Raw genomic sequence first — 16,617 nt, 5'->3', positions numbered from 1 at the left:
TGTGATACCAGGCATGGTTCAATAAGACTGTTGCAAAGATGTAATTCCCTTGCTACCTATTGCTGTTCACAGTATACTGCATCTGCTGCCCCTTGTACCATGAGGAGGGCAGGTGAGTGCAGCAAGATTGTTTTCATCCATATACACCGCCAAGTTGTTTAATTGGCGCTGAAGGCCAATCTGTGTCTGATTTAGCAGAATAAGGTCATCTGCATATAATAGTCTAGTCGAGGAGAGAGGAGCTGCAGCTAGGGTGCACGACCTTCGTTTCCAGTGTTTCCAGCGTCTATGTGCCTTTAAGGAAAAAAAAAGCACAACCCCCTTTAAAAACTGCAGAAGAGCACGGAGCGCGCGCGGAGTCCGTGCGCAGAGTCCAGTCTGCAGCAGTGTGAGCAGGAGAGAGGAGCTGCAGCTACGGTGCACGACCTTCGTTTCCAGTGTTTCCAGCGTCTATGTGCCTTTAAGGGAAAAAAAAAGCACAACCCCCTTTAAAAACTGCAGAAGAGCGCAGAGCACGCGCAGAGTCCGTGCGCAGAGTCCAGTCTGCAGCAGTCCGCAGCGGCCAGCAGCGGGACAGAAGTCTAGAGGTAAGAGGCATTCATGGGGGACAATGGGCCACTGACACGGCTCAAGCTAAAACAAGCTCAGAAATCAATGACCCTCATGTCCGGAAACTTTATGGATACAGACTTGCACTTAAATAGTGTTATAGGGAGTGACTCCGAAAACGAAATTGACAGCGCACAAAGGCAGTGTTTATCCCTTGACGTAATTGAAGTTGAAAAGGAAAGTTGCGGGCTTGAATTGGCACATCCCGCTATTCCCGCTTTTCTCAACATTCAATGTTTAACGGACACAACTCCTGTCGTGCAAGAGGAGGCGTCTTGCAGACAAACAACAGTAGCAGCGCCGAGCCCTACAGAGGCTTCCACTCATGCAGAGCTCGAGTCGGCGTCTGCGGCGTCTGTAATGACCTCCGATAACTTGGCGGCTGACCAGGGTTTAGCCCAGTCTTCGGTTGCGGTCCCCGAGGCAAAAGTTATAGTGAATCCTGATGATGAAATAATCACAATACCGCAACAATTATACTTGCGTGACCGAGCCAAGAAAGAAATCGCACGTGTGGCCAGTGCGAGTACTGCTGTCCTGCAAAATGAAATGGTCAGCAAGGAAATGGCATTTGTCGACCATCACCCTGAGCCCACGAACCTGCATAACACTAATGCTAGTTATGCAAGGGATAGCATTATTTCAAGCGCAAGGTTGAGTAATGGGACAAATCACTGGGAACATGACTCAAATAGAGACATTGCTGAAGCAGTGGTGATTGAGATAAATACGGAGGCATTTCAATCTCCCTTTGATGTAACTGATAACGAATTGCTTGCGCTCGAAGTACCGAACACAGCACTAGATCCAAGCTTGCTGAAATTCACATTTCCATTGTCTGCCAAACTGCAAGCAAACCAACGTCAGGAAAGCACGCCAATACAAAAATCTGCTAACGGTCAGAAGAATATTAACCAAACTAAGACGTCAACTTTTGCATGCAACAGTAACAGCAGAGTGACTAATGGTTTATCCTTATTAAACAGTGGTGACACATCGTCCGGAGTAGTAACCGGAAAACGTATTAATGGAATTCAACAGGGTCTCCGCAATGAGTTACCATCAATGGAGATCGACTTGGCAGCGAGAGAAGCACGCTTGACCAAGAGACTCTTAGCTGATTTCGATGAAATGAAAGAGAGATTAGCAGCAAGTTTCTCTCTTGGTACCTCGAGCGACATCAATACAATGGAAATAGCCACTGGACAAAACAAGGAAGGCGAACATGAGAGTACTACCATTGGCAAAATGACAGGCTCAAATCAGAAATCCATCGAGCTGAAGAGCGTTAATGATGGCTTGGTCTCAAATCTGGCGAACGAAACGGCGCTAAACCCAAAAAGTCAAGGAAAGTATCCCTTTACTAAGGCTGACACCAGCTCAAAAACGAAAACCCAGAGAGGTTATGCTCCAAATGTGCACATGCAGCAATGGCGGAAAAGCATCCCAGTAAATAGCAGAAGCGACCAGAGCTTCCCAAGCAAGGAGAATAGCTGCAGTCCACAAAGCAAAGACCCTGACCAAAAATCGAATTTATCAGTTGCGGCTGCTATACAGATTCACAACAACGTTTTGGCTGCCACATCACTGGCTTTGATACCATTTATAAAGCTATATGAAAGCTTAAACGAATCTTCCCAAAACAACAGAGCAATAATGAGGCACTTAGATGATAAAATAAACAAAAGTGAAACACAATTTGTGGCATTCCAAACAAGACAGGAAGCTGAAAACATGCAGTCTGCTGAATACATGAGCAGACATTTCGAGCAGTTGCTGTCGGAACATAAAGGAACCAAACTGCTCCTAGATGAAATACTGGGCAATATAAAACAAATGCCAATTCAATCACTGGGGAAACGAGCCTCTCCGGTAAATAACACTCTCAGAGGAATAGACGTAGGGATTCAATGCAAAATAGAAGTTGACACTTCCGTAGCAGGTAATCCAAATGACAAAAATACATCAGTTAATGGGTCTAACCCACACGTTCTCATTGACTTAACAGGAAAAAGTGGAAAAACGACATCTAAGCCAATGACAATTGGTACTGCCCTCGAAGCAAAGGAGATCACTGACAGTCCAAAACTATTATCAGTGATAGGTACTAAAGACCCTATCGCTGAAACCAGCAAAAAGGGTAGCAAGATAAATACTATACCAGACAAGTCTTCTGAGACGCCATCGTGCTCCTCTGCAAAAGCATCATATGGCATATTCAGTGGCCCCGCTAAAAACCTTGAGATCACGGCGAGTAAAGGAAAATTAACTTCACAGTTAATTGGCAATGCAAAGAAAAAGAATATTCAGACTTTAACAAAACACAGAAGTAACACAAAGAAATTTGACCAAACCTGTGAAAACTAAGTCAGCTGAAAATAAAACACTTGACAGATCAAACAGAAATAATAAAGAGGCAAATGAAGAAAAAAAAGCTAGACCAACTAGCAAAGTGATTGCAAACCCTAGAAAGCAGATGAGAATTGAATCTGACTTGAGTTCATCTTCCTCTGGTGATCTAATGGAAGAACTATGCAACTTATCCACATATTCAGAGGGTGAAGATGAGGATTGTGCCAGAGGATCTGTGGTAGACTGTTCAAACATATCTACTAGCAGTTCAGATTCATTAAGCCAGACTCAACAAGAGAAACCTCCTTTAAGGAAAATAAATTGTCAGAAAAACAAAAAAGGAGAGAGCTGGAAGAAAGAAAGTTCCTCCCATGAGAACCACATCGAACGAAAGAAAGGACCTACGGATTCTAGCTTCAAGCCATCAAATAACTGGCGCTCTGTAATGAACCCGAAACATACAACAGCATACAGCTGTAATTCTCCCTCAAAATCTCATGAAGTTACTCGAAATGCACCCAAGGCTCTCTCCCAAAACATTATGATTGAAAACATATTCAGAAATGAACTGGATGTCAATTTGAACCGAGCAAACATCATGCGTTTACTGCATGCAGTACCAGTGCTACGGACTATAACGTCGGATGACATCCGCATTGTTGAATACTTATTAGAAGATCGAGTAGATATTGTATTACTGCATATCAACTCCCAAGCGGTACGAAACATGCTACTGTCCGCGAAGCAAGATCTCTTGTGCTTAGGGTTTGAGATCTCGTCTTATGACTTAACAATTAAACAAGCCGTAATCGAGACATCGGATTCCAAAAGTGTGAAACACCCTTTAGCTGAGCGACGTGAAGACCTAAGGAGACAGCTAAAAATTGTACCACTGTTATACTCAAAGAAGGGGAATGCTGCAGTCAAGTCAACTAAGCATTAGCTCACGAAAGTGGAAATCGATGCTCCTGTGACTGTGATTTCGTGGAACACTAGGGGCTTCAGTCACTTATATAACAATTTTCCGGTAGATCTAACTGACAACTTTGTAATTTGTCTCCAGGAAACCTGGATGCGTGTGCCACCGGTTAAGGATGGCTATGTAACATTGTTAAATCCTGCAGTGAAAAACAACAAGAGGCGCCCTTTCTCTGGTCTAATCACCATGATAAAATCAGGAACTAACTGGGAAGTAATTGAAAAAATCAATCCCAATAGTTACGTCCAAGGAACATTACTCCAAACCATGAATGTTAACAATAATAAAAAATATCTATTATTGTTGAACGTGTACTGGAACCCATCAAAAATCTCGGCTGATGCATTCATATCTGCAGTAACGAAAATAATAGATAACTATCAAAGGACCTGCTTAGACATTGCCATTATCTTGTGTGGAGACTTGAACATCTCCTGGTTTGACGAACATAGGATGCTAATTAAAGCTAAATCGAGTGAAAGATGCCTAGAAAATGCAAGAAGATCGCAATGGAGTGAAATGCTGGAAGCTCGAGACTGTATGATGGTAAATGGACATGTTAAAGGTGATATACCACCGAATCACACCTGGGAAAACATGGGATATAAAAAGACTATAGATTATTTCTGGACATCAAGAAATGTATTTGTAACAATTAACAAATTACAGATCATACCAACTACAAATAGTGATCATTGTCCATTAGTTTTGTCCTGCCTGCTAATGTGGAAAAAGCAACTTGTCAGCAATAGTCAAGCACTAGAAGTAAATCACGGGCGAAATCGGTTCGGTTACGAATAAAGGATCATCAAATCATTAAAATGTCAAAGGAAATCCAAGAGATACACAATGATATTGCTGATTCGTTTGACTATATACCGCTGCTTCCTAGTTTGAAAACAGGTTTTTCCAGGAAAAATTGCCAACGCAACACCGGGCATAAGCATAAATGGAGTGTCACCCTGACAAATCAAAAAAAGCTGCTAACGAAAGACTTAATCAAATTGAAAAAACAGCATGGAATGAATGCCTTGAGTCTTCTAAAACTGAGAAAACAACGATATCGGAATTGGTTGAAATCCTTTTCCCATCAGAGAGATCAAGAGCGTGGTGAAGAAATCCTGGCAATGATAAAAAAAACAACTCAAGGGAAATTTGGAGAATCCTGAATAAAGGAACAGTTAATCAAGATGCCCTAATGACAAATGGAGTAACTGAAAATGACTGGGTGGCGCATTATCAAAGGGTTTTCACAGGAATGGAGATGACACATCTTGCAGAAAGTGGAAACGATGGCACAACCTGGAACATAATTGAGACCTACGAAGACATTCTTATGGACATATCCAAATTAAAAACATCGAGAGCTCCTGGCCCGATGGCATCAGTAACACGATGCTAAAAGAACAAAGGCATGTGCGGACAACCTTCATTAGAAAGCTATTTGTGGAAATAGCAGATAGAAAGCAGGTCCGAAGATCTTGGACTGAAGCAATAATAGTACCAGTGTACAAGAAGGGCAGTCGGGACAATCCTGCCAACTATGGCCCGATTTCCCTCTTGGATACTATCGGAAAAGAGTTTTGGCGACATTTCTACAAAAAAAGCTGACCGCATGGGCAAAGGAAATAGATCTACCGGACGCCAGACAAACAGGATTCACTAAAGGCGTCGGTACTGAGAACAACCTAGCCTTGGTGAACCTGTTGAAGCTCGAAGCACTGAACAATAAGGAGCAGCTATTCATGGCCTTCGTCGATCTGCAGCAGGCTTTCGACTCAATAAATCGAAACAAATTATGGGAGAAGCTGGAAAAAAGAAACTGCCCAAATGCTTTGTTGTCACCTATAAAGGCATTTTCCTCCAATACAACAATTAAAATAAGACTAAATGCAAGTGGAGACCTGTCCAAATCTATCAATAGCACCAGAGGGGTGAAACAGGGATGTCCACTTGCTGCCATTTTGTTTAAACTCTATATTGCTGACATCCCCACAGCCCTAGCAAGTGTTAACTGTTTCCCTGCTAAAATCAATGGACATCATATAAGTTATGCAATTTACGCCGACGACATAGTACTGTTCGACAAGACTCCGATAGGGCTACAGCGGCTTCTGTTGAAACTTGAAACTTATATGACTGACAATGACTTGTCAATCAATGTTAAGAAAACAAAAATCATGAAGGTTGGCAGTAGCCAATTCGCTAAAAACAAGAACTTCATATGGCGAATTGATAACAAACCCATTGAGGAAGTTAAAGAAATTTGTTATCTAGGAATACTGATGAACACCTCGATACGTGAGTGGAGTTGGGTTTGAGATCTGTTTTATCGCACCCGCATACTTGCCTTACATGGAGCGAGACTACACACTCTATATGGAAAATTTTCTGTAATACCGCTCCGTACATTCTACCTTCAAAAAGTGGTCCCCACAATAACTTTTGGGGCAGAAGCCGGCTGGAACTTAGACCATAAGATCTGGTCTAAATTGGAAAGCTTATTCTGGCGCCAAGCCTTGAGATTACCGAAATATCTCTCAATGACCATAATACGTCATGAACTAGCCCTGGAAAGTCTTTATGGCACAGTACTGTGGAAATCCTTGTCATTGTTACGTAAGATGGAAATGCTGAATTTTGAACCAGCCTACAAAATATTGAGACCAGAAGGATTACATCAACACAAAGGCTTGCTCTTAAGATGGTCAGATAAAGTGAAAGCCATCATGCAAAATGCAAACATCTCAATGGACACACTGATATATCGCACACAAATTGCGAGAATAAAGCTGAAAGAGTGGTTATGGATAGACAACTTGGACACGTACGAAAAAATGCCGACAAAGAATAAAGTGGATAAAATGCCAAAATATCTGTGCCAATTCCCTTCGAGATACCATAGAGATAAATTTCTCAGACTTAGAATGAACATACTGAAAACAAACAAGATAATGGTGATGAGAAAAATTAAGCCTGTCTCTGATGAAGCATGTCGGCATTGTAAAAAACACGTAGAGTCAATAAAACATCTAATAACCGAATGTGTGGCTATAAGTGAGTTGAGATCCATCCATTTGAGCAAATTCAAGCCTGCAAACGATATGATGGAAGATCTGTGGATTCGGATACTGAGTGGAAGCTCGGTACATCTAACCTGCTCAGTGATAAACTTCCTAGACAAGGTCTTAAACTAAAAAGTCAAGAACGTAACATCAAATGCAAAGTGGGACACAAAAAAAAAATAACATCAAATTGTGACGAGTTGTAATAAAGGTTTGTATAATAAAACTATATGTTACAATAAAAAAACAAACAAAAAAAAAAAACCTCCAGAACCCTGCAGGTTCCAGGCTCCCCCCGCCAGGACTTTTGCACTTGCCCCCCAGCCGCTGCACTATGCTCAGCATTACTGCACTTTCAGTTTACGTTCCATGAGCGGGGCAACCTCTCTGCAGTTAACCCAGACTCCTGCTGGATTGGACGCGTTCCCCCCCCACACCACTTCCACACACCTCTGTCTATACGCAAGCATGACCTAAATGTACTAGGATTAGCAAATTTGTCTATCCTGTCCCCCCCTTTTTTTCTCTCCCCCCTCCCTAGCTTGGTCGCAACTGTAACACTTCCTGCACTTGCACTAGGAGAAATGCTGTCAGGTCTAGTATGATAGTTTTTTTGATTAGATCATTCGGAAACTTCAAGGCCTAAGAATGATTACTGTATTCCCTTGTTCCCTTCCCGCCTTGAAGTGCTTTGAAGCACTCCACCTGTGCATAAGTTCTGTATAAATAAACAATTACAATTACAATGATGGGAATAACTGGTATATTCCCCAAAAAATAAACATACTTGAATTTAAAGAAAACAACTTGTGATTTTAAGTTTCAGAAAATAGGTACCTTGCAATTGGGATGTTGGAAATGTAGGTAAGATGAACAGTAAGATGAACAGCGCAGTTAAAAACAAAAGCAACACAGGATCTTGCTAGCTAGTTGTAGGCAGCTGCTTGAGCAATTGTGCTATATCCTTAGAGGTGTGAATGGCCCTCCATCTCCCTGGTAATTCTTTCTGGGCCTCCTGCAGTGCAGCCCTACAGAATGCTAATCATACTGAAGATGCCACCACCTTTATCCACCTACAGACTTTGTCTCGAACTTGCTTCCGTCAGATCGCGTGGTGCTAGTACCATACTGTGGTACCAGGCATGGTTCAATAAGACTGTTGCAAAGATGTAATTCCCTTGCTACCTATTGCTGTTCACAGTATACTGCATCTGCTGCCCCTTGTACCATGAGGTATAGCCTAACTTGTTTGATCATTTGCAGGCATCTTACTCAGCATTCCTGTCTGCTCACTAGCTATAGCCCCCGCTCCATGAGGAGAGGATGTATCTCTCTGCTCATCTACCGGACTTGTCTTTAATGTTGTCCACTATGCCTGCCTTATACTTAACTGCATGCCTGATGCAGCCCCCGTACTGTGAGGTGAGGCTTTCTCAGTCTGCGCTCACACACACAACAATGTTGTCCCATATGAGTGCCTGCATGCCTTATGTAGCCCCCATGCCATGAGGTGAGGCATTCCCGGTCTGCACTCACACATACACCTATTTTGTCCCATATGCATGTCTGCACGCCGAATGTAGCCCCCCGTATCATGAGGTGAGGCTTTCCGAGTCTGCACACACACCTATTGTGTCTCTTCTGTTGGTCTGCACGCCTGATGTAGCCCCCATACCATGAGGTGAGGCTTTCCCAGTCTGCACACACACCTATTGTGTCTCTTATGTTGGTCTGCACGCCTGATGTAGCCCCCGTACCATGAAGTGAGGCTTAACTATTGTGTGCTTACACACTATTTCTGTCTGTAAACGATAAGCATGTTTGTGCACTTCAATAATGTACTATGCACTTTCTGTAACTAACACCTTGATGCATGAGGGTTTTGTGCGCTGAAATAAATGCAAAATTAAATTAAATAAATAAAGGTTCAGGGGTTTGCCCCTGTGAACATTTTTAAATAATGGGTTAACATTGTGCATTTTATAGCACACTTGTTTTGAGAAATTGGGTAAAAAGCTGTACAGGTTGCAATTAGTTTTGTAGGGTAGCTCATGAAAACATTAAAAAGAAGCAAGTCACCAACAGTGCCCAGGAGCATTTTCCAATGCATTTTAATTATGCCTTTTCCCACCATATATGTCAGTATAAAAAAACTGTTTGTGATGGCTGTTCCCATACATTTTTATCCTTGCTGCAAAAAATATCTGCCAACATTCCTGTATCAGAACATACTCATCTTTGCTTTGCACATAATGCCACTAATGATACTACTATAGGAAAACGTGTCTGCGGTGGCTCTACCAAAATAGGCCAGTATCCCCACGTAAGAACACACTCCTGCTGCCTTTGCCAGTAAAAATGCCATGCCACAATAAGAAATCATGTCAAGAAAGCTGCACCAATATATGCCATTGTAGACACGTAAGCCAACTCGTCATGCTGGTTTTCCCTTGACACCAGTAAAAAATGCAATTCCAAGTAAGAAAATATATTGTGACTGGTGGAACCAAATTAGGCCGCATAACAACACTTAAGCCAGTCTAGCCACAGAATAGCACGTATCATGTTTGCTCTACTCGTATTGGCCATTAAAACATGTCATGTCACTATAATTAAATATATCTGGTCTTCCCCATCAATGCAGTCCATTCTTGCTAAGTAATAACACTTATCATGTTTGCTTTACCCTTGATTCCCAGTACAAAATGCCATGCCACAGTAAGCCTATGTGGCCAGATTGGTGCTACTGAAGTAGACCAACATTGCCACGTAATAATGCTTGTCTTGTTTGCTTTACTATTGATGCTCATTAAAACATGCCATAACACAGCAAGTAAGTATGTTCAGACAGGCCCACCAATGTAGGCCAGTTTTGCCATGTAGAAACTCTTATGATGTTTGCTTTACTCTTGATTCCCATTAAAATATGCCATGTCACAATAAGAAAATATATCCATACCGGCCCACCAACGTAGGCCGGTCTTGCCACGTAATAACACTAATCATGTTTGCTTTACTCTTGATGCTTGTTAAAACATTCCATGTCACAGTAGGAAAATATATTGAGAATGGCCCACTAACGTGGGCTAGTCCTGACACATAATAACACTTATCATGCTTGCTTTATTCTTGATAACATTTAAACATTCCATGTCACAGTAAGAAAATATATTCAGAATGGCCCACCAACGTGGGCTAGTCATGACACATAATAACACTTATCAAGTCTGCTTTACTTTTGATGCCCATTAAAAAATGACATATCCTGGCTATAAATCCACTGTTGTGCCCACCTGCCTCCACCCTATCCCTCCCTACACACAATCAGAGGCCCTCTTCCAACACAGACACAGGCATTCAGACATATTACTTCATTTATTCATTTCTCTCATTCACACAAGCATTCATACATCCATTCATTTCTCGCAATCACTTGCGCACCCATGAAACAGACACTCTTTCATTCCCTCACGCACCTTACAGATGTAAACATTTGCATGCATGCATACACATACAAACATACATACATTCATACATAAAACAAAACATTCTATACTTATCTGTAGCCCTTGTCCCGACGTGCCTTCTACAATGGCCCTCCGGCTCTTGTGCAGATTGAATAGGAACCAGGAAGCAGATAGAGCTTCAAAGTTCCTATGGGCATGTGCAGTGGAGCTGGAGTGCTTCCTAAAGGCTGCCCAGGAAAAGCTTAATGTGTGAGGAGGTACGGGAACGCTCCCTAGGCAGATTTAGGCCTGATGTTCCTGAGGCTGCATCCTGAATGGGCCAAGCAAGGCAGGAGAAGCAGAATGGCCCCCGCATTGCATTGCCCATTGGGCATGTGCGCTGGGGAACTGTGAAAACATAACCAAGTTTCCCTTTGACAATTAAAACAGCCCAGGAGCACTTGGGAGCATCTTTTCTGAGTTTGCTTTGGCTCGTGTATAATGAGCGGCGGTGGGGGTCTGCGCCTCTTAGCCCATTATGGACGAGTGGTCCCTGTTTCGGATATAAGATCCATGCAACTCAGACAAAGTACATTGAAACAGATCAGGTCACAGCACACTATAAAATATAAATACCAGGCAAAACAAATCGTAAATAAAAACCTGTCGAAAAAATAGCCGTTGATGAAAGAACATAGAACCACTTTGGATAAATAGGGTAGCTGACAGCTCACACTCTTTTACTTGAGGCATTTTATTACTATATTTTAGTTTATAGACCCTCCAGATTTGGTACACTTGTACAGTATGCCTTTGCTTGTATCAAGTCAATGAGTGTTATCCAATTGCAGCAATCAGAGTGGCCACTGACAGAACAAAAGCCTTCCTGCTGCCCCGTGTTTCCGGCTTCACGAGTCATGGGAGTAATTCCAGGCACCACATAAAGCCCTTACCGGACCATAGATGCTCTTTTAGCAACATGTGCCTCCTTAATGATTTAGCCAACAGACAGTGTTCCCACCGTTACCACCTTTTCCCAGCTAATGGCCTTAAGCAAATAAAGATGCCAGCTGCAAACTGGAGTATACCAAATGCAGAGCGAAGCAAACAGTACTTGAGGGAGACATTTGAACATGTCACGCTTTTTTTTATCATTGGAAAGGCTTGTCTCTGTAAGAAATTCCAGTGAAAGAATTCCTTTAAAAAATGGTCGCCTTTACCAGAGGCAGAACCACATCAATGCAGGGCCCCTCATCCAAATAGTGACCATTCAAATGTCCAGCATGGAGCAATCAGAAAAGAAAGCATTAGCTTCTTCCATTTCAGAATCACAATCCTGCACTTCTGTGCTCGTTCACAGATGCAAAGAAACATTCTGTGAACAGTGTGCAGTCACCTGTTAACTAACAAGCTATGTACAATTGCACTTTCTAACATATGTTTTACCCGATGCAGGTACTTATAAAAATGGATACTGCATTTGTTTTAAGAATTCAACACCACATGCATATAATATAAACATAGTTATAAAAGCACATAGTGGCATAGAATTCATGAATGGATCTAGTAAATAATTGTTCATATGCTGAATGAAACAGTTGCTGAAATTATCATTTCAAGTTGGCCAACACTGTTCTGAAAGTTGTTTATCCTGTCTATCCTTCCGTTTGTTTGAGGTGCAGTATGGGGAAAAGAAAGGAAGTGTGCTTACCAGCGACATGCAGCCGATTGAATGGCAGCAAAAGGCCCATTCTGTGTTACCAGCGATTGCAAATATTGATGACAAATGTTCTACTTATGAACGACTTCAAGGATACTAATACCCAATACCAGCTCAGCGAAGGGTGCTCTTCTTTTTCCAAAACACCGTAAATTGTTTGTTTTTTCTCACTGCTGATCTGGAACTCATTTAGACTAAAATACAGGTGCATCTTCCTCAATTTACATTATAGGGCGACTCTCGTTCAGCTCCAGAATTATCATATCATCTGCAAATAGAAGCGCTGCTGTCCATAAATTGAGAAAATGCAACTGCTTCTTTGAGCTGCAGTCAGACTCAGACTGGCCTATAGGGCAATAGGCCCATGACCAAACCAAAAATGCAAAATACTGGCGTGGGCCAGTTTTTCTGGTCATAGTGGGTCACATTTTTTGGCCAATGTGGCCCAGTTTGATGAGTTACTTCACCGCGCGGCTAGTAGTTTCGATCAGTGTTGCTGAATAAATATCCTTTAAAATGCACAATTTGCATCACATTTTATCTAAAACCTCCCCCTTGGGTACTAATCAAAAAGTGTGTCACAAAAGGAATGAAGAGCCATTTGCAACTGTGGGCCACTTTTTCATTGGTGCCGAGACAATTGTATGGCCCAGTCCGACCCTGCGCAGTGGGTTATCCGCCAAGTATGGCTTAAACACCTATCATGCATTATCACACTGTCGGTGCAGCCTCTTCCTCTGTGGAGTTGAACTTGCGCCGTGAGTGCCCTCGTGTGGGTGCCGCCGCACTGTCACCACAGAGCACACAGAGCTACCTTGAATACGCCGACTGAGTGAACGTACCTGGTAGGACAGGGACAGGTAGCTGTGCAAGGCATCCAGGTTTTCGATGAACTCATACAGATTTCCGCCCAGGGTCCTCAGCATGTGGTCATAACCCGACCGCTTGCAGAACTCGAAAAAGTACTCCCCGAACTGCTGTAACACCGTGGCTGGGGGGACGCCTGTAGGGGGGAACAGAGGGTTAGTGAAGCGCCTGGCCTGGATAGTAGCGCTCTCCAGAGTTAAGGGAGTTTCAGAAATCAGTAAAGATCTAAACTATTCTGTCACTAGTTCATGGGCGCATGGGGGCGTGCATTGGGTTTTCACGTCAGTTATTAGGTACACATATTTTTGTCATCAAAAAGCAGCGCTACAAAGTGTGTGAAGAAGCCCCATATATCTGCACCATCGGGGGTGAAACAAAGAAATAAACAGGCCTCCCTGGGCTGAAGGCTGCCCCCTATGATGTCCCTGCGTAGCTCCATTGTACATGTGCGTGGGGTGGTGGGCGGGAGGCAGAGTGCCTCGGTTTGCCTGTGTAGGCGGGTGTAGGGGGCCGAGATGAGAACACTATCTGCTGGTGTTCGTGGGTGTGTCTCTGGAAACCAAACGCCCATGCCCGAGCCTCCAAACAACACCTCGCCTGCAGTGATCATCTTTTTAAGGCGCTATAATACTTAACTCCGCGCTCAGAAGAGATCTGCTCATGGGTGCATTTGTTTTCACGTTTAAGCACCTTTAACATCAGGTGGCTTCAGGGCTAGCAGTGTGTGGTATGTTGCTGAGGCCACGGCAGTGTGGGCACTACGGGCGTGGCTATGGCCTGGCCCGTAAGTCGTACACCCTTACGTTGGTGGTTAGAAAGGGTGGAGGTGCATGATGATAAATGCTATGAGAAACAGATGGTCTATGCTGGAGTTTCATTCATTGTGTATGATAGTCGGGATAGTACTATAACGTTTTATGCATTGTCAGGTTTGTCCATTGTGTGATTTGGGCACATTTTAAGTAATCTCCGTAAAACACACTACTACTTTAGCACTGTGTGTAACACTGTTTACACAAGCCAATCGCTTCCCTGGCATGACTCCACCACTAGCTCCTCCTCCATCGGTCCAACCTCTACCGTTTTCCCCCCATGTAGAATCCCCTGGAGAAAAAAAAGGTTTTAATGACCAGCTCTGGACATACGCTGCGCCCTACATGTAGATACTACACCCGATGGTCTCTGACAGTGACATGGGGAACCAGACCTCTGAGCTGAGCTTGAGTCCTTAGTGCGACCCGGCCAATTTGCATGTCATGTCAGCAATGCATCAAGCGCTCCTACCCAGTAGCGTGCAGGCTTCTTCCACCAGCTGCATGGTGATCTCGTCCCTGTAGACCTCAAAAGTCATGAAGTTGTCTTGAACCCCGGCCGTGTGTCTGAAAACAGAAACACGGACAGTGTTCATGTGAGGGCGCGCACACAAATCTCATTCAAAATCGGGCAATGGACAAGACAACACGCGAGTGCAAACAATAGGAACACAACACGCGCCAGGACAACACAAAGCAGAGACACGGTCATGCGACATCAAAAGGGATTGCAGATTTAATTCGATCTGGAGCCAGTGGAGGCCATAGAGCCACGGGGCCCAAATTAAATTAGAAACCAACAAGGATACGTGTGTCTCTGGAGGAGGTGTTATTCCTCAATGGCTGATTATATGCTAATGTTCCATTGAGTTCAATGATGCGTGTGCCAGGCAGACAGGTTCCACATCCCAACTGCTGGGCATGTTTCAGGTTATAACGATGCTAGGCGGGATTTATTTGCATTGTATGCTATGAACCTTGTACATAGGCACGGCATGACGTGTTTTCTAAAATCGTGGTGTTGCTTTTGAAACAAGTGGATCATTTCCAATTCGGGAATTACTAAAAGAGATAAGCCAGGTCTCCTCGAAACAATGTCAATGAAAGCTCGAAAGGTACCAGCGCCCTCTCGTGGTGTGTAGGGGTGTTGTGTGTGTTACACGCAGACATGCCTTGAGATTTCCTTTGACAAGGGGTGGGTGTGCCTGAACGAAGGCGCGTGATATTTGAAGAAAACTGGAAACATCTCGTCAAAGAATCGCACATTACCTTAACTCTTCCCACGTCTCCTCCCCATATTTTTCGACTATCAGTGACTTCAGACAGGTATTTATGAATCCATACTGCAAAACATGGAATATGCACAAGTCAATGGTCAGGGTAGCAGGAGAGAAGGGAACTTTATAAAGCACAGACTGCAGCATGTATACATGTTTCTAAATAACGCATGGGCATCCTTCAGCCAAGCAAGGCAGACGCAACCTAACAAGGGAACATCCACCTTTCACGTTTAAGTATCCGTCCAAGTGCCCCCCCCCCCCGCCCCCACCGACCCCCTCCATGAGCTACCACCACAGAGTAGGTCGTGGGTGGGTCATATGCGCCGTTTACGCACGGGCAAACGGAAATACTATCGTGGAGACATATCTAACATGGACACATTTTAGAGTGGCTAAACCAAGGACATTCAAGCTGACAAGTTAAAATACCAGTATGTTGACAGACAAGACTACATTCTATAGGAAACATAAGATGGAGGGCGCAGAGAGAGAGCGAGAATGAGAGGCGCCCCGTATAATCACAATACAGCGAATGACTACATAAATATTTCTATAAATATATGTCTTATTTGAAACTTGTTGAATGAAAGATGCACAACTCACCATTATTATCTTGTGATGTTAAATTACGTATCCGTAAAACTGCAGGATGCGCGGGTGTGAATTCCAACGCATGTTTTAAAACGATATGAATATCCCCAAAATAAAAACATGCCGTGCTTGTTATCCCTTATACTAAAAGGCGACGAAGGGCGCGCTTCGAAGGGAATCCATGCTGCTGCCGGTGTGAAAGCGGCGCGGCGGTATTCAGACCCCGGCGGCAAATTTACAAATAACAAATCGCGCTCGCACCATCATTGAATCCTAAGCAGGGCTGCAGAGGCATGCGGTCGTAAACACCCTTCGGTTCCTTCTGGCACAGCAGCGGGAGGGCTCACTGGCTGTCCGTTCCCCGCAGTGCTGAAACCCCCTCCGACTGTTTCTTCCCAGAGAGCCACGTCTTCCCTGGGAGCAGCGCAGTCTAAACCTGACTGCCAGCTGGGGAAGCACAGCCGATCGGTTCCCCCTCCACGGAGTTGAACCCAGAATACTCGAGTGAAGCGTCATTCGTTTTAACAATAGAGGGCAGACTTCAATTCAAAGCAGGAGGATGAGGTTCAAGGTTTTTAGAGGGCAGAATATTCATTCCCTCCATGGCTACCATATAGTTGACAACTGTTGAATATTCGGTGTTCAGAGTAATCTCCAATTATGGTCTGCATGGCTTTCCTTGCCTACTAATTGCTGGGGCCATTATGGTATTTTTCGGCTTGCTTGAGGAAAAAGGCGGTAGTCTCTTCTGTTGCTGGAATCGTGGTCCTACTCTGACGGGAACGTTTGGTGCTTTCTATTGTATCCTGGTGGCTGGGTCTTTGGGCCATCTCCAACTGTTAGTTTCCCGAGCCTAGTTTTCTTATCTCAGAACTCTTTGGTTTCTTTCTGTTCTA

The 16,617-nt window shown here is 43.7% G+C and overlaps 1 protein-coding gene across 2 annotated transcripts in view; it reads right to left on the bottom strand.

The window, feature by feature from the left end:
• LOC138491587 (guanylate cyclase soluble subunit beta-2-like) overlaps positions 1-16,194 on the bottom strand; it is a 707,294-nt gene extending 691,100 nt beyond the window's left edge. Inside the window, exons 1-4 of one of the 2 annotated variants that reach the window (XM_069618174.1) lie at positions 15,734-16,194; positions 15,120-15,193; positions 14,323-14,417; positions 13,014-13,174 (exon numbers count right to left, since the gene is read on the bottom strand). In XM_069618174.1, the coding sequence (XP_069474275.1) occupies positions 13,014-13,174; positions 14,323-14,417; positions 15,120-15,193; positions 15,734-15,736 (333 nt within the window). In that variant the 5' untranslated portion in view covers positions 15,737-16,194. The remainder of the gene's footprint in view (positions 1-13,013; positions 13,175-14,322; positions 14,418-15,119; positions 15,194-15,733) is intronic. The other variant, XM_069618173.1, reaches the window with a different exon arrangement.
• Positions 16,195-16,617: the final 423 nt, after the last annotated feature.

This window comes from Ambystoma mexicanum, chromosome 10 (genome assembly GCF_040938575.1).
Source record: "Ambystoma mexicanum isolate Mex_15411 chromosome 10, UKY_AmexF1_1, whole genome shotgun sequence".
Lineage (NCBI taxonomy): Eukaryota > Metazoa > Chordata > Amphibia > Caudata > Ambystomatidae > Ambystoma > Ambystoma mexicanum.
This window is presented reverse-complemented; position numbering and strand designations above follow the sequence as displayed.